The sequence below is a fragment of the Macaca mulatta genome, chromosome 20 (genome assembly GCF_049350105.2).
Source record: "Macaca mulatta isolate MMU2019108-1 chromosome 20, T2T-MMU8v2.0, whole genome shotgun sequence".
Taxonomy (NCBI): domain Eukaryota; kingdom Metazoa; phylum Chordata; class Mammalia; order Primates; family Cercopithecidae; genus Macaca; species Macaca mulatta.
In genome coordinates this window covers 76,466,288-76,488,161 of record NC_133425.1, presented here as the reverse complement: position 1 = coordinate 76,488,161, position 21,874 = coordinate 76,466,288, and the positions used below count along the sequence as shown (strand labels likewise).

The window sequence follows — 21,874 nt, the reverse complement described above, 5'->3', positions numbered from 1 at the left end:
GGCCATATTGGATTAGGGGCCCATCCTAGTCAAGGGTGACCTCATCTGAACTAATTATAATACATCTGCAGGGATCCTGTTCTCCAATATGGTCACATCTGAAGAACTGGGACTTAGGACTTTGGCATATCTCTTTAGGAGCCACAATTCAATCCAGAACAGGTGTCATTCCTCCAAAAATATCTCTGGGTCAAATAAATATGGGGAATACTGGGTTATAAAAGTTTTCTGTTTTTGTTTGTTCGTTTAAGATAGGGTCTCACTCTGTTGCCCAGGCTGAAATGCAGTGGCATGATTTCAGCTCACTGCAACCTCTGCCTCCCGGGATCAAGTGATTCTTGTGCCTCAGCCTTCCCAGCATCTGGGACTACAGGCACACAAAACCATGTCTGGGTAATTTTTGCATTTTTTTGTAGAGACGGGGTTTCACCATGTTAACCAGGCTGGTCTTGAACTCCTGGCCTCACCTGATCTGCCCACTAGGTCTCCCACAGTGCTGGGATTACAGGCGTGAGCAATTGCACCCAGTCTATTGTATTGTTATAAGAGGAAAAGATGTCTATCAGCTCAAAGAGATGAATGAGCCCTTCTCAAAACACCTGGAAGAAAAAAACCACCTGCAATTTTCCGGTGCTTATACTAAATGGGCAATGAGATGACCTTTAAAATCTCAAACCAGGAGGTTACAAAGATTATTAGGTTGAAACGGAAAAAAAAATTTGACTGTCTTCAATGCTTCTTACCAAAAAAAAGCACACCTCGTATTTTTTGGTGGAAGGGCCTGTTTGTAGCCCATATGTTGATGTTGATGTGTGATCTTTTTCTTTCCATCATGAGTTAGTGGAGCTGAGAATAAATATGTTAGGGTGTAAGTGGCTTGATGCTGCACTGGCTTGTAATGAAACAACAATAGAAAACAAAATCTTGACATTAGAGAAGATAGCCAAGATCTGTAGGGCAGCGTAGACCAGTGTGATCCAGTCAATGAAGGCAAGTGGAGCAGAGCTTAAGAGCAGTTGCTGGCCGGGCACAGTGGCTCATGCCTGTAATCCCAGCACTTTGGGAGGCCAAGGGGGCAGATCGCTTGAATACAGGAGTTCAAGACCACACTGGGCAACACAGCAAGACCCTGTCTCTACAAAGTTTTTTAAAAAAAATTAGCTGAGCATGGTGCTGCACTCCTGTAGTCCCAGCTACTCAGGAGGCTAATGTGGGAGGATCATCTGAGCCTGAGAGGTAGAGGCTGCAGTGAGCCGTGATATTGTCACTGCCCTCCAGCCTGGGCAACAGAACGAGACCTCATCTCAAAAAATAAAAAAAAAGGCCAGGCGCAGTGGGTCACGCCTGTAATCCCAGCACTTTGGGAGGCTGAGGCAGGCGGTTCATGAGGTCAGGAGTTTGAGAACAGCCTGGCCAACATAGTAAAACCCTGTCTCTACTAAAAATACAAAAATTAGTCGGGCATGGTGGCGCGTGCCTGTAGTCCCAGCCACTCAGGAGGCTGAGGCAGGAGAATCGCTTGAACCTGGGAGGCAGAGGTTGCAGTGAGCCAAGATCACGCCACTGCACAGAGCTAGACTTCGTCTCAAAATAACAAAAAAGAGAACAATTGCCTTCTAATCAGCGTAGAGGCCAAGGTCTACTACTGCTACCTAGGAGCTACTTAAGCCACAAAACGCCTCCGTGATCCCACCGCTGGGAAGTGCCTTAACTTCTGAGTCTCATCTATGAAATAAGCATAACATCTGCCAGAAAGAGGTTTGGAGAGGATTAAAAAGATGTTTGCATAGTGCCAAGCACATAGCAAAGCCTCAATAGACGGGAATGATTTGCTCAAAGAAAAGTGGGCATGACGGCCCTTGCAAGCCACTGCATAGATGTGGTGGCAACCCTAAGTTCATAGCAGGGCAGAAGCTCAGTGCAACAACATATGGCTCCCCAAACACACACACACACACACACACACTCCATGATGTGCACCCTGTGGTACTGTTTGAGGTGTTTGAACAAGAACAACTCCATCTTGAATATGGGCTGGGCAAAATGAGGCTGAGACCTGGTGGGCTGCATTCCCAGGAGGTTAGGCATTCTTTTTCTTTTTCTTTTTTTTCTGAAGAAGAGTCTCGCTCTGTCACCCAATCTGGAGTGCAGTGGTGTGATCTCAGCTCACTGCAACCTCTGCCTCCCAGGCTCAAGTGATTCTCGTGCCTCAGCCTCCTGAGTAGCTGGGATTACAGGCACCTGCCACCACGCCTGGCTAAATTTTGGATTTGTAGTAGAGACGGGGTCTCTTCTTGTTGGCCAGGTTGGTCTCAAACTCCTGATCACAAGTGATTCACCTGCCTCGCTTAGTCACAGGATGAGCTAGGGTTGGCACAAGATACAGGTCATAAAGGCCCTGCTGATAAAATAGGATGCCGTAAAGAAGTTGGCCAAAACTCACCAAAACCAAGATGGCGACCTCTGGTAGGCCTCACTGCTCAGTATATGCTAATTATAATACATTAGCATGTTAAAACAACACTCCCACCAGCATACAGTTTACAAATGCCATGGCAACGTCCAGAAGTTACCGTATAGTCTAAAAAGTGGAAGAAGCCTTAGTTCTAGGAAATCCCTGCCCCTTTTCTGGAGAATTCTTGAATAATCCACCCCTTGTTTAGCATAAAATCAAGAAATAACTATTAAGTATACTCAGTTGAGCAGCCATACTGCTGCTCTGTCTATGGAGAAGCCATTCTTTTTTTTCTTTACTTCTCTAATAAACGTGCTTTCGCTTTATAGACTCGCCCCAAATTCTTTCTTGCATGAGGTCCCAGAGCCCTCTCTTGGGGTCTGGGTTGGGAGCCCTTTCTGGTAACAGTACTTAAAGGTGTGTGTGGAGCTTAAGGTGTTTTTCACAACAGTATTTATTTGCTGACTCATGGCCACTCTATAAAATCTGTGTTAAAGGTGAGGTCTTTCCCAGAACCTAATTTTTTTCTGACTTCTTGGATTGGGATGATGACTTCGGTTTTTCTCGGAAGGCTTTGGTCACACGGCTGGCTGATGAAACAAGGAGTTGTGCACACTGGGTCTCAGCCCTCTGCGTTTTGAATATTTTTGCATTAGTGACTGGCTTGGGTCCAGTCTCCACCAAGAAGCCACTTCTGACCCTTGGACAAGTCTTTATTCCTCTTTAAGTAAGCTTCTGGATTCTGCCGGTCCTGTTTGGGGTCCCTGGGAGTCTTTGAGACAGGAACGATACAGAGTGGTTGCAGGAGAATAGAAACTTCCAGGCTGCAGTTCTACCTAACAAAAGGAAACTGTTGAAATAGCTACACAAGCTATGGGCTGATAAGACCCTGAAAAACCAGGGTGTGGGCTAAGCTGGCTAAAACCAACTGGACCCAATGTGGCGCTGGCTTTGACCTAGGCTTCGACCTAGGCTTCACCTGGTACTCATTAACATACTAAGTCACACACCCACTGGCACCATGACAATTCCGGGAACACCCATATTTGGTGTAAAAAAAGGTGGTACCACAGTTCTGAGAAGTCTCCACCTTATTCCAGAAACCTTCGTGCATATCCATTTCTTAAACCCATAAAGATGGAAACCCCAAGCCCCGTTGTGTGGCCCTCTCTTGAGTCCGCCCGTTCTTGAATGTGTACTTTCCAGTAAATCTCTGTACTTTCACGATTTTCCGACTTGTTCTTGAATTCCTTCGTGTGGTGGTGAAACTACCTTTGCAAAATTATGCCTGAGACAGTGAAACAGATCCACATGTGGAAAGGAAACCACGCCTGGGGCTAGGCCCCGCCCCCTCCTCCGGGGAGCCCAATCATACCCGGGCCCGCCGCGCTAGTCCCCGCCCCTCAGTGCTGCCTCTTCCGGGCCTCAGGTTATTCCCCCATATCCACGCCCCTCTTACGCCCCTCTTGTGCGTCGCCGTATCCGAGGTCGCGCCAGGCCCTGGAGTCTCCGGCCTCCGCGTGCTGGCCAATCAGACCTTGCCTCGCCCCCTCGTCTGGGAGTCTCCGCCCTCCGCGCTCTGCCCAATCAGGCTCTGTCCCGCCCCCACGGCACCGCCTCCGCCCCTCTGTCCAGCCGGCTTGCTCCGGCCGCGAACTGCCCCTCCCCGCCCCGCCTCCCGGCGCGGGTGGCCGAGGCGTAGCGCTGCGACCCCCGTCCCTGCGAACATGGCGCTGCGAGTGGTGCGGAGCGTGCGGGACCTGCTCTGCACCCTGCGCGCGGTCCGGTCACCCGCCGCGCCCTGCCCGCTGAGGCCCTGGCAGTTGGGGGCGGGCGCCGTCCGGACACTGCGCACGCGACCCGCTCTGCTCTCGGGTAAGCGCGGCGGACAAGTGGGCGGCTGCTCCCTCCCCGCCTGGGCTGCTTGTCCCGGGCCCAGCTGGACTCGGAGGACGCCTGGGCCCCGCTCCTGAGCCACCGGTGCGGAGCGAGCATGGACCCTGCCCTTTTCTTCTGTTGGGATCCCCGGCTCTGCGGCCGCTTCTCCCTCTTAAGTAGCGGGAGGTCCCGCGAGCAGCCTTTGCCCTAGGGGTTGCCTGCCCCCGGGAGGGGAGGCCTGCGGGACGCCGAAGCTGGGGTGGCCCGGCCGGTCCCGCGGGCAGGTCGGCCGCTTGCTGCAGAAGCCAGGCACGTGTCGCTTAAGCGTCTCAGTGGCCTTAGTTTATCTCCCATCTGCGTGCATCGTTGAGACCCCAAATGGGGAGGCCTTTAGTTTACTAAATGGACCGTTACTGAGAACTCCGAAGTAAAATTAAAGCAGAAGCGCTTATTAAAATTAAAGCACCAGGCCGGGCGCGATGCCTCACGCCTGTAATCCCAGCACTTTGGGAGACCGCGGCGGGCGGATCACGAGGTCAGGAGATCGAGACCATCCTGGCTAACAGGGTGAAACCCCATCTCTACTAAAAATACAAAAAATTAGCCGGGCGTGGTGGCATGTGCTTGTAATCCCAGCTACTTGAGGCCGAATCACTTGAACCTGGGAGGCGGAGGTTGCAGTGAGCCGAGATCGCGCCACTGCACTCCAGCCTGGGCGACAGAGTGAGACTCTGTCTCAAAAAAAGAAAGTAATTATTTACCTAATCTATCCACTTCTTTCTGTCGGGCCAAGGGTTAAAGGAGAATTGTACTAATCATTATCTTTAGCCTAAACAGCATGCTTATTAAAATAAAGACTTAGGACTTTGAATCACTGCAACTTCTGCCTCCCAGGTTCAAGTGATTCTCCTGCCTCAGCCTCCCGAGTAGCTGGGATTACAGGTGCCCGCCACCATACTTGGCCAATTTTTGTATTTTTAGTAGAAACGGGGTTTCACCATGTTGGCCAGGTTGCTCTTGAACACCTGATCTCAGGTGATCTGCCCGCCTCGGCCTCCCAAAGTGCTGGAATTACAGGCGAGAACCACTGCGCCTGGCCAGGACTGAGGGGTATTGAGCTTAGTAATGTTGCTGTCTCCCTCTAAACTTGGGGTTGCTCGGTTGCTAAAATGAGTGTCACAGCAGCCTTAATCCTAAAATTATCTTCACAGGTGGGCAAGATGGCAAGGTCAAAGATGGTAGTCTCAGGTAATATTTATAGTGGTCTGGCACTTACTTTGAAAAGGTGTATTAGCTTCAGACTGCTCATAATTGGCATATAACTGGCGAGTTCTAGACTTGTAACAGAGAGAATTAAGTGTTATAGACAACTGTATACCATCTATTTTGCTCAGAATCCTCTTAATAAACTTTAAAAGATCATTTTATTCTGCAGCATGATTTTTTTTTTTTTTTTTTTTTTTGAGACGAAGTTTTGCTCTTCGTCCGGGCTGGAGTGCAGTGGTGCAATCTCAGCTCACTGCAACCTCCGCCTCCCAGGTTCAAGTGATTCTCCTGCCTCAGCCTTCCAAGTAGCTGGGATTATAGGCATGAACCACTACACCCAGCTGATTTTTGTATTTTTAGTAGAGACGTGGTTTCACCATGCTGGCCAGGCTGGTCTCGAACTCCTGACCTCAGGTGATCTGCCCGCCTCGGCCTCCCAAAGTGCTGGGATTACAGGCATGAGCCACTGTACCTGACCTGCAACATGATAATTTAAGGGGAAAAAAAATTATTTTTCTCCCAAAGTGTTGGCATTACAGGCGTGAGCCACCATGCCCAGCGATTTTTTTTTTTTTTTTTGAGACCGAGTCTTGCTCTGTTGCTCAGGCTGGAGTGCAATGGCGTGATCTTGGCTGCAACCTCTGCCTCCTGGGTTCAAGCAATTCTCGTGCCTCAGCCTCCCAAGTAGCTGGGATTACAGGCATGTGCCACCACAGCTGGCTAATTTTTGTATTTTTTAAGTAGAGATGGGGTTTCATCATGCTGGCCAGGCTGGGCTCAAACTCCCGACCTCAGGTGATCTGCCCGCCTCGGCCTCCCAAAGTGCTGGGATTACACGCATGAGTCACTGTGCCTGGCCTGCAACATGATAATTTAAGGGAAAACAAATTATTTCATTCCCTCAGCTTTTGAGTGCTTGCTATGTGGCAAGCACTGTATTTAGAATTGGGAAAACAAATGAAAATAGGATAAACCCTGCTGTTTCTTGCTCGGTACACAGTCTACTGCCTGGGGAGACTGACAGATGAACTCTCTAGCATGTTCAGCACTGTGAGTGTGGTGGGGAATAGTGGTGTAAGGTACTGTGAGAGCATGCTGACTGGCCCAGGAACCCAGGCTTGGTTAGACAAGCCTTTGGGCAGGAACGGGCTTCCAAATCTAGACCTGAAGTAGTTAGTAAAGGTGGTAGGGAGAGTCTTTCAGTCAGAACACAGTGTACACGTCTTAAACTTTCTTACCTGAACATCAGATTGACCTGAAACATTCAGTTCTTTGAAGTGGAATGAAACAAAGTAAATTTCTTAGTGACACCTTTTTTGACTTCTTCCACTGAAGGGTATGAACTTTAAATAAAGTTTCATAATTAGGGGGAAAAGAAAGCAATATTAAATTACATACTTGGCCAGGTACGGTGGCTCACACACTTTGAGAGGTTGAGGTGGGAGGATTACTCAGCCCAGTATTTGAGACCGGTCTGGACAACATAGACCACCCCCCATCTCTACAAAAATAAAAAATAAAAATAATTATACACTCTACTTATGTTGTGCTGCATATCAAAGCTGTAACCAAAGCAACTGAATGCTGTTTTGAGTACAACTATCTTTTGGGTAAGGGGTAAAATGAGCCAGTGAGGCCTTTTTAAAACAGTATTTGAGTTAACCATTTTCCTATGAACTTATGTCACGTTGTTTTTGGAAAAATACTTGGTGTCAGAATATGAAATATATTTAATATAGCATATGCTTTTTAAAAAATATCCTCTAAGGCAAGTACTTTGAACTTTATATCCTAAATAACTCTTTTTACATCTCTTAAACATTAGGCAGCCTTTCTTTTTTTTTTTTTTTTTTTTTAATTTTACTTTTGAGACGGAGTCTCGCACTGTCACCCGGGGTGGAGTGCAGTGGCGCAATCTTGGCTCACTGCAACCTCCGCCTCCCAGGTTCAAGCGATTCTCCTGCCTCAGTCTTCCAAGTGCTGGGATTACAGCTACTCAGTCTGCCTCAGTAGCTGGGATTACAGGTGCCCACCACCACACCCAGCTAATTTTTTTGTATTTTTAGTAGAGACGGGGTTTCACCATGTTGGCCAGGCTGGTCTCGAACTGCTGACCTTGTGATTTGCCTGCCTCAGCCTCCCAAAGTGCTGGGATTACAGGTGTGAGCCACCACGCCCGGCCTGGGCGGCCTTTCTTTCAGGATTCCCTGAATCGTTTGACCATATCTTTAGAGAAGTGCTCAGTAAGTGAAGGGCTGAACCTGTCCAGTGAATGATGAGCAGAGCTTCACTTTCCACCAACTCATGGCTTAGCTCTGAGGAGACTGTTGAGTTCTGATGTTAGTTTTCTTCTTTAAGTGATGGTAGTACTGTCTTCAAGGTCAGGCTTGAATTTGATTAAAGTAGAATTTTAAGAACTTAGTCATATTATAGTTGTTTCAGGAGGTCAGTTTCATTCCTATAAAATTTTACTTTATAACCCAAGCTGCAGTGAAGGCCTCTTAGGTCAACTCTGCCTAAAGAGGCACCTTATTATTGTTATTATTTCTTCGGTTAAATAGATTCTTATATGAGCCATCTTTATGCTGTCTCCCTAAACCTCATCACCCCAAATCTGTCTTCAGAGGGACAGAATTTTTTTTTTTTTCTGAAAGACAGACCAGTAATAGTTAAGTATACATTTGAAATATGCTCCAAAATTTTCTTTTGTGATTTAGGCTAAGTAATGTTAAAGCAAATAATCCAGTCTCCAAAAGATGCACACGGCGTTCAGATCAAGCCATCTTTGCTTAAATGGTACTGCTGTTTCAATGCGTCAGATCTATACACGATCTTCGTTCTTTCCTGGGCCATGTACTATTTAAAGGTAGTGTCAACAGGTCAGACACAAATTCTGGGAAAGTCTTTTGAAAGGAATGATAATGAAAAGTGCTTCTTAAGAAGTAATGCTGCTGCTTTTCTGAAATATTGGTCTTCTGTTTTAGTGCGTAAATTCACAGAGAAACATGAATGGATAACAACAGAAAATGGTATTGGAACAGTGGGAATCAGCAATTTTGCACAGGTATTGGATTATATTGAAATATTTGTGACAGTATGCTCTTGCATAATTTGCTTTATCTCTGTGTTTAAAAAAGTGTTTAGGCCGCGTGAGATGGCTCAGGCCTGTAATCCTAACACTTTGGGAGGCTTAGGCAGGAGGATTGCTTGAGGCCAGGAGTGCAAGACCAGCCTAGTCAACATAGTAAGACTCCATCTCTACCAAAAGTTAAAAAAAAATTAGCCTGGCATGGTGGCTCATGCCTGTGGTCCCAGCTACTCAGGAGGCTAAGGCAAGAGGATTGCTGGAGCCCAGGAGGTTGAGGCTGCAGTGAACCATGATCATGTCACTGCAAATTACAAAAATTAGCTGGTCCTGGTGGTGCACACCTGTAATCCCAGCCACTCAGGAGGCTGAGACAGGAGAATCACTTGAACCTGGGAGGCAGAAGTTGCAGTGTGCCGAGATCACACTACTGCACTCTAGCCCGGGTGACAGAGTGAGACTCCATCTCAGAAAAAAAAAAAAAAAAGAAAAAAAAGAAAACCAACCAGAGTTGAATTAAGTAAAACGTAGTTAGGGCATTATGTGGTATTTTAAGAGATGTTGCAAGCTTAACACTAAAAGTAGGAAACATCTTATTCAAGAAGGAAATGTGTGTGTTTTGTACTGGGCATTTAAGGAAAGAAGAAAAAGAAGAGCAGGGTGTTACCAGCATTTTGTGGGTCCAGTGATACACACATGACCAGCGGGATGGGAAGAAAGAAAACCTCAATAGGCACAGATTACACAAAGGGAAGGCTTTTATTTAGCCCATCTTTTCTCTGTAAATTCCCCTCAATTCCATATGGCGATAATGTTTAAGAGAAAATGAGAAGCCAAATACTAGCGTGGTCAGTGATTTTCAACTGGATGTATGTATTGGGTGAGGCGGGGAAGGGGGATGTTAACTGATGGGAATATAGTCATGTGTCACTTAATGATGGAGCTGTGTTCTGAGAAATGCCTCCTAGGGGATTTCGTCCTTGTGAGCCTCCTGGGTGCCCTTACACACACCTAGATGGTACAGCCTATTACACACCTTGGCTGTATGGTACAGCCTTTGCTCCTGGGCTACAAACCTGTATAGCATGTTACAGTACTGAATACTGTAGTCAATCGTAACACAATTGTCTATCAAAACATAGAAAAGATGCAGTAAAAATATGGTACAGGTTGAGCATCTTTAATCCCTGAAATAATCCAAAAATCTGAAACTTTTTTTTTTTTTTTTTTTTTTTGAGACGGAGTCTCACGCTGTTGCCCAGGCTGGAGTGCAGTGGCCCGATCTCGGCTCACTGCAAGCTCCGCCTCCTGGGTTCACGCCATTCTCCTGCCTCAGCCTCCTGAGTAGCTGGGACTACAGGCGCCCGCCACCGCGCCCAGCTAATTTTTTGTATTTTTAGTAGAGACGGGGTTTCACTGTGGTCTCGATCTCCTGACCTTGTGATCCGCCCGCCTCGGCCTCCCAAAGTGCTGGGATTACAGGCTTGAGCCACCGCGCCCGGCCAAATCTGAAACTTTTTGAGCACCAACATGACTCTCAAAGAAAATGCTCATTGGAGCATTTTGGAATCCAGAATCTTGGATGAGGAGTGCTCATCTGTTAAGTATAACGCAAGGATTCCAAAATCTGAAATCCAAAACACTTCTGGTCCCAAGCATTTTGGATAAGTGATACTAACTATATTACAATTTCATGGGACCACTGTCGTGTATGTGGTCTGTTGTTGACCAAAACGCCATTAGGCGGCATGTGACTGTACAAAATTCCTCAGACATGTAAGATTCTTCTGTGTTGAGAATCACTGACGATTCTATCTTCCTTGGCATCTCTGTATACCTACTGTGAGGCTCCGTATTGGGTATTTTTTGAGCTGTTGTGTAAGATGTCGTCCTTACCTCCTAGAGTGTATTTGTGAGGGGCATTACCTCCACGGGAATGACTCGCACACATTACATGATGGCATCGGAGCGGGGGGCTTGTAATTCACCTACCTCCACGGGAATGACTCGCACACATTACATGATGGCGTCGGAGCGGTGGGCTTGTAATTTACCTACCTCCACGGGAATGACTCGCACACATTACATGATGGCATCGGAGCGGGGGGCTTGTAATTCACCTACCTCCACGGGAATGACTCGCACACATTACATGATGGCGTCGGAGCGGTGGGCTTGTAATTTACCTACCTCCACGGGAATGACTCGCACACATTACATGATGGCGTCGGAGCGGGGGGCTTGTAATTTACCTACCTCCACGGGAATGACTCGCACACATTACATGATGGCGTCGGAGCGGGGGGCTTGTAATTCACCTACCTCCACGGGAATGACTCGCACACATTACATGATGGCGTCGGAGCGGTGGGCTTGTAATTTACCTACCTCCACGGGAATGACTCGCACACATTACATGATGGCATCGGAGCGGGGGGCTTGTAATTTACCTACCTCCACGGGAATGACTCGCACACATTACATGATGGCATCGGAGCGGGGGGCTTGTAATTCACCTACCTCCACGGGAATGACTCGCACACATTACATGATGGCATCGGAACGGTGGGCTTGTAATTTACCTACCTCCACGGGAATGACTTGCGCACATTACATGATGGCGTCGGAACGGTGGGCTTGTAATTTACCTACCTCCACGGGAATGACTCGCACACATTACATGATGACATCGGAACGGTGGGCTTGTAATTTACCTACCTCCACGGGAATGACTTGCGCACATTACATGGTGACATCGGAACGGTGGGCTTGTAATTTACCTACCTCCACGGGAATGACTCGCACACATTACATGGTGACATCGGAACGGTGGGCTTGTAATTCACCTACCTGATGGAGAGACCGCTTCTTTCTGGAGTCAAGGACTTCAGGGAGTACAAGGCGTGAGGACTGTGATTTGTAGAATCAGTGAGCAGGATTTCAGCAAGTGCATCGGGGGCAATGGTGTACATAAAACTGCAGAGGTGGAAGAACACCAAATATGTTCATGCTCAGAAGAGCTAGTAGTGTTTGCCGGGTGCAGTGGCTCACACCTGTAATCCTAGCATTTGGAAGGCCGAGGCAAGTGGATCATCTGAGTCAGAAGTTCAAGACCTGCCTGGCCAACATGGTGAAACTGCGTCTCTAGCAAAAAATTTTAAAAAATTAGTTGGGCATGGTGGGGGGCACCTGTAATCCCAGCTACTTGGGAGACTGAGGCAGGAGAATCACTTGAACCTGGGAGACAGAGGTTGCAGTGAGCTGAGATCAGGCCACTGCACTCCAGCCTGGGCAAAAAGAGAGAAACTCTGTCTCAAAACCAAACAAAACAAAGAGCTAGCAGTGTTGTCTGGAGCATGTGGCTTTTGTCATGTTGCTAAAGCCTGTGAGCCAAATCAGGCTGGTGGCTGGTCTCTTGCAGCTCCTGAGTTGAGAATAGTTTTTAAAATCATTTTATTTTACTTATTTTTGGAGAACAGTCTTGCTATATTGCCCAGGCAGGTCTCGAACTCCTGGGCTCAAGCTATCCTCCCACCTTTGCCTCCCTGAGAGCTGGGATTACAGGCACGAGCCACCGCACCCAGCCATTTATTTTTATTCTTGACATGGAGTCTTGTTCTGTCGCCAAGGCTGGAGTACAGAGGCGCAATCTCAACTCACTGCAACCTCTGTCTCCCAGGTTTAAGTGATTCTCCTACCTCAGCCTCCTGAGTAGCTGGGATTACATGTGCCCACCACCACGCCCAGCTAATTTTTGTATTTTTATTAGAGACTGGGTTTCACCATGTTAACCGGGCTGGTCTCATACTTCTGACCTCAAGTGATATGCCCACCTTGGGCCTCTCAAAGTACTGGGATTACAGGCATGAACTACCATGCCTGACCAAGTAGTTTTTACATGTTTAAAGGATTTTAAGGAAAACCCAAGAATGTAGCCCCTCAAGTATAAAATATGTACTAAATCTTAATTATAGGGGATTCAGTGTTTTGCTTGTTCTGTTTACTGGAGGGTTTAGTTTTAATTTCTTAGAGATTTTTGGTTTTGTCTTGTTTTATTTAGGAAGCATTGGGAGATGTCGTTTACTGTAGTCTACCTGAAGTTGGGACAAAATTGAACAAACAAGGTGAGTGTTGTTAGGATCTTGGAATGATCCATGCCATGAATTTTCTTTACCTCATCTTTACATTGAATAGTAAATTGTTTGTACCCTGGATTAATTAGAGTGTTTTTGTTTGTTTGTTTGTTTGAGACAGTCTCACTTTGTTACCCAGGCTGGAGTGCAGTGGCACCATCTCGGCCCACTGCAACCTCCGCCTCCCGGGTACAAGCGATTCTTGTGTCTCAGGCATGTGCCACCACTCCCAGCTAATTTTTGTATTTTTAGTAGAGACGGGGGTTCCCCACGTTGGCCAGGCTGGTCTCGAACTCCTGACCTCGAGTGATCACCTGCCTCGGCCTCCCAAAGTGCTGAGATTACAAGTGTGAGCCACCGTGCCCAGCCAATTAGAGTGCTTTTGACCCAAGTAGTAGGCTGGTGCAAAAGTAATTGCTACTTAGGAGGCTGAGACAGGAGAATTGCTGGAACCTGGGAGGCGGAGGTTGCAGTGAGCCGAGATCCCATCACTTCACTCCAGCCTGGGCGACAGAGCAAGACTGCTTCAAAAAAAAGAAAAAGAAAAAAAGTCTATTAATATCAATATGTTAGATAATGTCCTTAAACTAATGAGTACCCTTTTAAGACATTCTGCTAAAGGTAGTTTTTTAACTTGATGTAAAATCTACATACAGTGAAATGCATGGACCAGAAATGTACAATTCAGTGAGTTTTAACAAATGTATACACTTGAATAAACCTTCCCAACAAATAGATGACATCTTCTCTCGTTTCTACACCATAGGTTAATTTTCCCTATTCTTTAACTTTATTTGAAAGGAATCACACAGTGTGTGTTACCTTTGGCCGCTTTTGGGGTTTACCGAGCTTCTTGAATCTGTAGATTGAATTTTTTTTTCCATTAAATTTGGAGACTTCTTTTTTTAGTCAAGATTTCTTTCTTTTCTCACTTCATTCCTTTTGTCTTCTCTGATTTGAGATGTGTTCGTCAGATCACTTGATACTGTCCTATAGGTCCCTAAGACTGTTAACTTTTCAGCCTTTTTTTAAACTGTTCTTTTTTTCCTTCTTCTTTTTTTGAGATGGAGACTTGCTCTGTTGCCCAGGCTGGAATGCAGTGGTGCAATACAGGCTCACTGCAACCTCCGCCTCCCAGGTTCAAGCAATTCTCCTTTTTCAGCCTCCCTAGTAGCCGGACTACAGGCACACACCACCACACCAGGCTACTTTTTTTTTTTTTTTTTTTTTTTGAGTTTTTGATAGAGACGGGGTTTCACCGTGTTGGCCAGGCTGGTCTTGAACTCCTGACCTCAAGTGATCTACCTGCCTTGGCTTCCCAAAGTGCTGGGATTACTAACTGTAATCATATTTTATGTTTTCATATATGTTTATATTTTATGTTTTCAAGTCACTGACTTTTAACATTTATAATAGTGTTTTTTTGTTTTTGAGATGGAGTCTCATGCTGTCACTCGGGCTGGAGTGCAATGGCGTGGTCTCTGCTCACTGCAACCTCCGCCTTCTGGGTTCAGGCGACTCTCCTGCCTCAGTCTCCCAAGTAGCTGGGATTACAGGCGTCCACCACTATGTCCAGCTGATTTTTTTGTATTTTAGTAGAGACCATGTTGGCTAGGCTGGTTTCAAACTACTGACCTAAGGTGATCTGCCTGCCTAGGGCTCCCAAAGTGCTGGAATTTCAGGCATGAGCCACCATGCCTGGCCCAGAGCTTATAATTGTTATCTGCACCACGCCCGGTCCAGAGCTTATAATTGTTATCTGCAGGAAGGTGGTCTGATACAAGGTACTTCACTGTCACTGGAACATTCTAAAGTTTTCATTTTGTTTTTTTCTGAGCCACAGCTAAGTTGCAAGAACATTGAGTTTTACTGAACCTACACACATCTGGCATTCAGGCACATCACCATTTGTTATTCACTGTGTCCGGGACACACAGATAGGTCCACTTTGTTGAGACAATACATACCCTTCTCGTGGGTTATTACAGCCTGACAAAACGTATGGTTTTATTTTTAATTAAAGAAATTTAGGCCAGGCGTATTGGCTCACGGTTGTAATCCCAGCACTTTGGGAGGCTGAGGAGGGTAGATCACAAGGTCAGGAGTTCAAGACCAGCCTGGCCAACACAGTGAAACCCTGTCTACTAAAAATATAAAAATTAGCTGGGCGTGGTGGTGTGGGCCTGTAATCCCAGCTACTCGAGAGGCTGAGGCAGGAGAATCGCTTGAACCTGGGAGGCGGAGGTGGCAGTGAGCCAAGATTGCGCCATTGCACTGTAGCCTGGAGACAGAGCGAGACTCCGTCTCAAAAAAGAAAAAAAAAAGAAATTTGGAATTTTAAAATCATAGCTATATGACAGGAATCTACTTTTCCATATTTTATGTTTTCTGGTCACTGACTTTTAACATTTCATGTTTTCTTTATTTTTTTTCCCCATTTAGATGAGTTTGGTGCTTTGGAAAGTGTGAAAGCTGCTAGTGAACTCTATTCTCCTTTATCAGGAGAAGTAACTGAAATTAATGAAGCTCTTGCAGAAAATCCAGGACTTGTAAACAAATCTTGTTATGAAGATGGTAAGCTTTTGCTAGAAATTTCTCACAGTTAATATTTTATCTAGAATTTAAAGCAAGCTTAGCTGATTGTGACTTCATCTTTTTCTACTTCTTGGTACTAAATAGAGATGTTCTGCTTTAAAAGGAAAACAGAGGTTACTTGAATACATAAAGTTATGTTTAAGATTTCTGGCTAGGCGCAGTGGCTCACACCCATGCTCCCAGCACTTTGGGAGGCCAAGGTGGGTGGATTGCTTTAGTCCAGGAGTTGGAGACCAGCTGGGCACCATGGTGAGACTCTGTCTCTATAGAAAGACAAAAATTAGCTGGTTGTGGTGGAATGTGCCTGTAGTCTCTGTTGCTAGGGAGGCTGAAGTGGGAGAATTGCTTGAGCCTGGGAGGTCAAGGCTGCAGTCTGTAGTGAGCCAAGATCACACCACTCCACTCCAGCCTGAATGACAGAGCGAGACCATCTCAAAAAAAAAAAAAAAAAAAAAAAAAAGATCTCTGGTGATAAAAGCATTACCTTATTTTGCAGGGTTCTTGATATCAGTTGTAGATTCTTTGGTTTGGTGTAAACACCTGCAAAGTACTTTTTCAGACATAAAGCAGCCACTCATATTGTGTGACACGGACATGGGAGATAACAAAATAATAATATATTCTACATTAATTTTTGGTTTTCTCACATTTTCATCCTTACAATCTAATGAGGTAAGCTAACAGCAATTTTCTCTATTTTGTAGATGAATAGAGGCTCCAAAGGATTTATCTGTCAGGGTCACATGGCTGATAAATGGCAAAGTTAGGATTAGATTGTAGTTCTCTTTTGCCTGTCACCTAGTCCTTCTAATTACTACTGCTTTCTAATCCCATTAACCTCAGTAGTTAGTGTTCGATTTGTTAAAGATATGCCTGGCCTTTTATATTTGGATCATATATTTAAGGACTTATTTTTTTGAGACAGTCTCCCTCTGTCGCCTAGGCTGGAGTGCAGTGGCATGATCTCGGCGCACTGAAACCTCCCCAGGTTCAAGCACTTCTCCTGCCTCAGCTTCCCAGTAGCTGGGATTGCAGGGAACCGCCACCATGCCCGGCTAATTGTTCTGTTTTTGGTACAGATGGGGTTTCAATGTGTTGGCCAGGCTGGTCCAGAGCTCCTAGCCTCAAGTGATTTGCTTGCCTTGGCTTCCCAAAGTACTGGGATTACAGGCGTGAGCCACCGTGCCCAGCCCCTAAAGATTTAAATGTCATTGTCTGATACTTATTACAACCTAAGAGTTCTTAATTTATTATGGTGGAATCTATTCTAGCTATAATTATTTTCATTTGTTATATACAAGTATTTTAATTCTTAAGGCTAAAATTTAAAGTTCCATGAACAAATATGTATAGTTTTTGTAAAGAATACGAGATTGAGGCACTCAAATTTATTTTACATTTTGGATGAATCTGACTTTTTAAAAAGTTAATGTGGAATATAAGGTTGTTTTTTGGTTGCAGGTTGGCTGATCAAGATGACACTGAGTAACCCTTCAGAACTAGATGAACTTATGAGTGAAGAAGCATATGAGAAATACATCAAATCTATTGAGGAGTGAAAATGGAACCCCTAAATAAACTAGTATGAAATACCACAACCCAGCAGATTGTCTTAAATTAGTGGTGGATAGAAGACTTAGAATAGCAACTTATAGCATTACCAGTGGGGAAGAAAAAAACTACTGTTAACGCTGCTAATGAAGGAAAATGTCCTTTAACTTTGTAATGATTATAGATTTTAGACTAGGCTCTAGTGTTCAGAATTCATTAAATTATCCATGGTAAAAACTAGTTTTAAAAATTACATAATTCAAAGATAATGTTGTTATTCTTAAGCCTTATATAATATTGTAACTTGCCTGGATTTGGGATGAAATACTTAATGACCTTTCCATTGGAAATAACTGGGAGTGAAGAGGTTTTTGTTGCTTGTACAGTGTTAGATGACACACCACTATCTTGATTTTGCAATACACTGCATTTGCTGGTGCTATTTTTATACGGTGAAGCAACAGCTTTGCAGCAAAATAATAAAATACTTCTTCGTTAATCATGTTTTTTTTGTTTTGATGTTAATATTTCATTTAGTGACTCTGCTAGCATTTGTGAAAGTGCTAACTTTAACTTAGGGAAAGTTACTTTTTTTTTTAAAGGAAATTTAGGCCAGACAATGAAAAGCTCCAAGAAAATGTTTCCTTTAGTCACGAATCTGGTTTTTCTTAAGCCAAGATCACCTTTAACATAATAAAAAATAAATCACCAACTTTGATTTTCTATCATGTGAGGTCCGAAGAAAGAAGAGGAAAGACAAAGGAAGGTGGAAGTTTTGATCAGTATAGCACATAGTTTCTTTTTTTTTTTTTTTTTTTTTTTTTGAGGCAGAGTCTCGCTCTGTCGCCCAGGCTGGAGTGCAGTGGCGCGATCTCGGCTCACTGCAAGCTCCGCCTCCCGGGTTCCCGCCATTCTCCTGCCTCAGCCTCCCGAGTAGCTGGGACTACAGGCGCCGCCACCACGCCCGGCTAATTTTTTTGTATTTTTAGTGGAGACGGGGTTTCATTGTGTTAGCCAGGATGGTCTCGATCTCCTGACCTCGTGATCCGCCCGTCTCGGCCTCCCAAAGTGCTGGGATTACAGGCTTGAGCCACCGCGCCCGGCCAGCACATAGTATTTTTAAGAAGTTAAACCACATTCAGGTTTCCACTTAAGTCATGGGAATAAAAGTGGACACAGATTGAAGCTTTATGAGCTCAGATAATGGACTTTGATAGTGAGTATTCTTTGCAACTTAAGCATATTTAGAGTGCCAAAAGGTATTTCCAAGTAGCTAATATGTAGCATACTCTAACCAACTGTAATATGCTGACAGTATTGGGGTGGGGGGGTCTATATGAACATGCACATATATATATACACATACACACAGCGAGAGGAGATAAAAACTCCTGTATCATTTTCTCAGTTACTAGAGGAAAAGAGAAGTATTCATATAGTACCACCTTCTGGTGATGAACAAACAGCAAATAGAAGGACCTAGCGAAAGTAGGTAGGTAAATAACATACAAATCTTTCCTGCTCCTCAGATGAAGAAACTGTTCGTTCTAAGACTCTGCCAGTAGCCATATCACTGCTGAACTATATCTTTGTACCCTTATCCAGAAAGTACTGGCCAGGCGTGGTGGCTCACGCCTGTAATCCTACCACTTTGGGAGGCCAAGTTCGGTGGATCTCTTGAGCCCAGGAGTTTGAGACCAGCCTGGGCAACATGGTGAAACCCCATCTCTACAAAAATACAAAAATTAGCCTGGAATGGTGGCATGTACCTGTGGTCCCAGCTATTTGGGAGGCAGGTAGGATCAGTCTGGGAGGTAAAGGCTGCAGTGATCACACCACTGTACTCCAGCCTGGGTGACAGTGAGAACATGTCTCAAAGTATCCAAGGTATCCTGGATGATTATCTATATTGTATAATTATCAATCAGGTTAATTGATCTGTCTGCTTAGAAAATAGATGGGGATGGCTGGGGGCGGTCCCAACACTTCGGGAAGCTGAGGCGGGTGCATCACTTGAGGTTGGGAGTTCGAGGCGACCGTGATCAACATGGAGAAACCCTGTCTCTACTAAAAATACAAAATTAGCTGGGTGTGGTGACCTGTAATCCCAGCTGCTCAGGAGGCTGAGGCAACAAGAGCGAAACTCCGTCTCAAAAAAAAAGAACAAAAAAGAAAATAGGCCGGGCGCGGTGGCTCACGCCTGTAATCCCAGCACTTTGGGGCCGAGGCGGGCAGATCACAAGGTCAGGAGATCGAGACCATCCTGGCTAACACACTGAAACCCTATGTCTACTAAAAATACAAAAAATTAGCCAGGCATGGTGGTATGCACCTGTAGTGCCAGCTATTTGGGAGGCTGAGGCAGGAGAATCGCTTGAACCCAGGAGGCGGAGGTTGCAGTGAGCTGAGATCACGCCACTGCACTCCAGCCTGGGCGACAGAGTGAGACTTCGTCTTAAAAAAAAAAAAAGAAAATACGTGGGGATGAGTAATTACATAGATTTACCCTTTTGTTTTGAAAGTTCTCTAGACACATCGATTATTACCATCGTTTCACAGGTATGAAAGGTGATAGGATAAGAAATTTGTTAAATAGTTGGGTAGTCGTAGTAATGATTTTCACATTTCCTGGTCTACTCTTAGTCCCTTAGCAAATTTTACTATAAAAATATTTAAATGGGGCCGGGCGCAGTGGCTCATGCCTGTAATCCCAGCACTTTGGGAGGCCGAGGCGGGCGGATCATGAGGTCAGGAGATCAAGACCATCCTGGCTAACACGGTTTCACACGGTTTCAAAATAGCCAGGCATGGTGGCAGTCGCCTATAGTCCCAGCTACTCGGGAGGCTGAGGCAGAAGAATGGCATGAGCCCAGGAGGCGGAGCTTGCAGTGAGCTGAGATCGTGCCACTGCACTCCAGCCTGGGGGGCAGAGCGAGACTCTGTCTCAAAAAAAAAAAAATTCTTTTTTTAAATGGGAATCTCTGGGTAGAGGGGGAAGATGAATGTTCTAAATAAAGGTGGGAAGCAAAAGTGGCCGTTCTAGAGTATTAAAGTCCATGAGTGGTTATAGTCTCTGAAGAAGGTGGGCAGTTTATTTTCCTTTTTCCTCCTAAAGACACACATACTTGCTCTGTAACAACTCTTTTTCAAAGAGTAGAACATATGGCAACTTGCTGTTCCACTATTTAGAACACAGAGCCAAATCTACTGTCATTTATGTCACAGCCCTGCCAAAAATACAGGCTTTGAATGGCCCTCCAAATTGACTGAATCCAGGGAATTTAATTTTCATGACCTCATATTCCTTTTGAATGGTTTTGGCATTAATAGAGCAGATTAATAAAAGTTTTGAAGAAAGCTTTCTAGTAACTAAAATGAGAAACTCAATAGGTTACCCAGGAAGTGTTAAATTTTTTTTCTGGTATCACCTCCCAGGTGGTTTAGTTGTTAACTTTAGGGTTTGTTTTTTTGTTTGTTTGTTTGTTTTTTTTTTTTTGAGACAGAGTCTCACTCTTTTGCCCAGGCCAGAGTGCAGTGACAGCATATTGGCTCGTTGCAACCTCCACCTCTCAGGTTCAGGCAATTCTCCTGCCTCAGCCTCCAGGATAGCTGGGAATACAGGCACCCAGACCACAACCATGCCCGGCTAATTTTTGCATTTTTAGTAGAGATGGGGTTTCTCCATGTTGGCCAGGCTGGTCTCGAACTGGTGACCTCAGATGATCCACTCGCCTTGGCCTCCCAAAATGCTGGGAGTACAGGTGTGAGTCACTGCGCCCGGCCAGCTTTAGGTTTTAATAAACCACTAGGGAGCTCTGCATGGCCATACTACTATGAAAATGAGGCTGGTCGTTCAGATCAGTTCCTCAGCAAATCAGAATTTCTGAATTTTTCCAATTTCTGTAGATTTTCTGGGGCTACTAAAAGGAGAACAATTTAAAGAATTATGCTAACTACAAGTGTGTCTTTTTTACAGTATTCTTTCAGACCAAATCACACCTTCCTTCCCATCCTTAGAGACGTGCCCTTCTTTACACCAGGATTAAATTCGTCTTTCTTCCCTGCAGTAGGCCTTTCCTGCCACCCAGGCTGGAGTGCAATGGCACGATCTCGGCTCACTGCAACCTGCCCCTCCCAGGTTCAGGTGATTCTCCCATCTCAGCCTCCTGAGTAGCTGGGATTACAGGCGTCCATTACCACGCCCAGCTAATTTTTCTATTTTTAGTAGTAATGGGGCTTTGCCATGTTGGCCAGGCTGGTCTTGAACTTCTGACCTCAAGTGATCCACCCACCTCATCCACCCAAAGTGCTAGGATTACAGGTGTGAGCCACCGCACCCACCCATCCCCCTTTAATTTAAAAAAATAGATATGGGGTCTTGTGACAGTTCCCAGGTTGGTCTCAAGTGATTCTCCTGCCTTAGCCTCCCCTGTGAGTAACTGGCACTACAGGCGCAAGCCACCACTCCTGGCTTTTTTTCTTTAAAATAAATTTTATGTGTTAGAGGAAGTTTACATTCACAGCAAAATTGAGAAGGTACAGTTCCGTATGCTTCCTTTCTCTGTTTTTGCAAATTGGGATCTTACTACAGTAGAGTTTCTGGTATCTTGACTCAATCTCTGTTGACTTTTTATAAACATAACTAGCCTAACCCTTGTCCCTTCATGTTTCCACTCAATCATGCTATTGGGCTTTTACCTGCTAAATGCAGGAGTCGTTGGTGTGAAGGAAGTCAGTTTCTAGATCCTCCAACTTCCCCCATGTACTTGCTGTTAGGTTGCTGAATTAATATTCATTTAGCAAATCTTAAGTTAAGACTTTTGGTATACTTTCCAGAAACTTTATTCTAATTTGCAAGGTCTTGTACTGTTTCCCAGGCTGGAGTGCAGTGACACAATCATAGCCTACTGC

General features: G+C 45.2%; 1 protein-coding gene across 3 annotated transcripts; it reads left to right on the top strand.

The window, feature by feature from the left end:
- The first annotated feature begins 4,153 nt into the window (after positions 1–4,153).
- On the top strand, positions 4,154–17,462 carry GCSH (glycine cleavage system protein H). 3 transcript variants are annotated; one of them, XM_077986954.1, is made up of 7 exons: positions 4,154–4,330; positions 5,545–5,581; positions 8,584–8,663; positions 12,745–12,808; positions 15,260–15,391; positions 15,909–16,084; positions 16,874–17,010. In XM_077986954.1, the coding sequence occupies exons 2-7, from the start codon at positions 5,554–5,556 to the stop codon at positions 16,880–16,882; spliced, it is 489 nt and encodes a 162-aa protein (XP_077843080.1). In that variant the 5' UTR covers positions 4,154–4,330; positions 5,545–5,553; the 3' UTR covers positions 16,883–17,010. The 3 variants fall into 3 exon arrangements, with proteins under 3 accessions (XP_077843080.1, XP_028696819.2, XP_028696820.1); XM_028840986.2 differs by lacking the exon at positions 5,545–5,581; XM_028840987.2 differs by lacking the exons at positions 5,545–5,581; positions 15,909–16,084 and having other exon boundaries at positions 16,874–17,462.
- Positions 17,463–21,874: the final 4,412 nt, after the last annotated feature.

Coding starts and splice junctions, on each gene's coding strand:
- GCSH (XM_028840986.2), top strand. CDS start 4,183: ATGGCGCTGCGAGTGGTGCGGAGCGTGCGGGACCTGCTCTGCACCCTG. Junction 4,331..8,583: donor GCGACCCGCTCTGCTCTCGG/GTAAGCGCGGCG, acceptor CTTCTGTTTTAG/TGCGTAAATTCACAGAGAAA. Junction 8,664..12,744: donor GAATCAGCAATTTTGCACAG/GTATTGGATTAT, acceptor TGTTTTATTTAG/GAAGCATTGGGAGATGTCGT.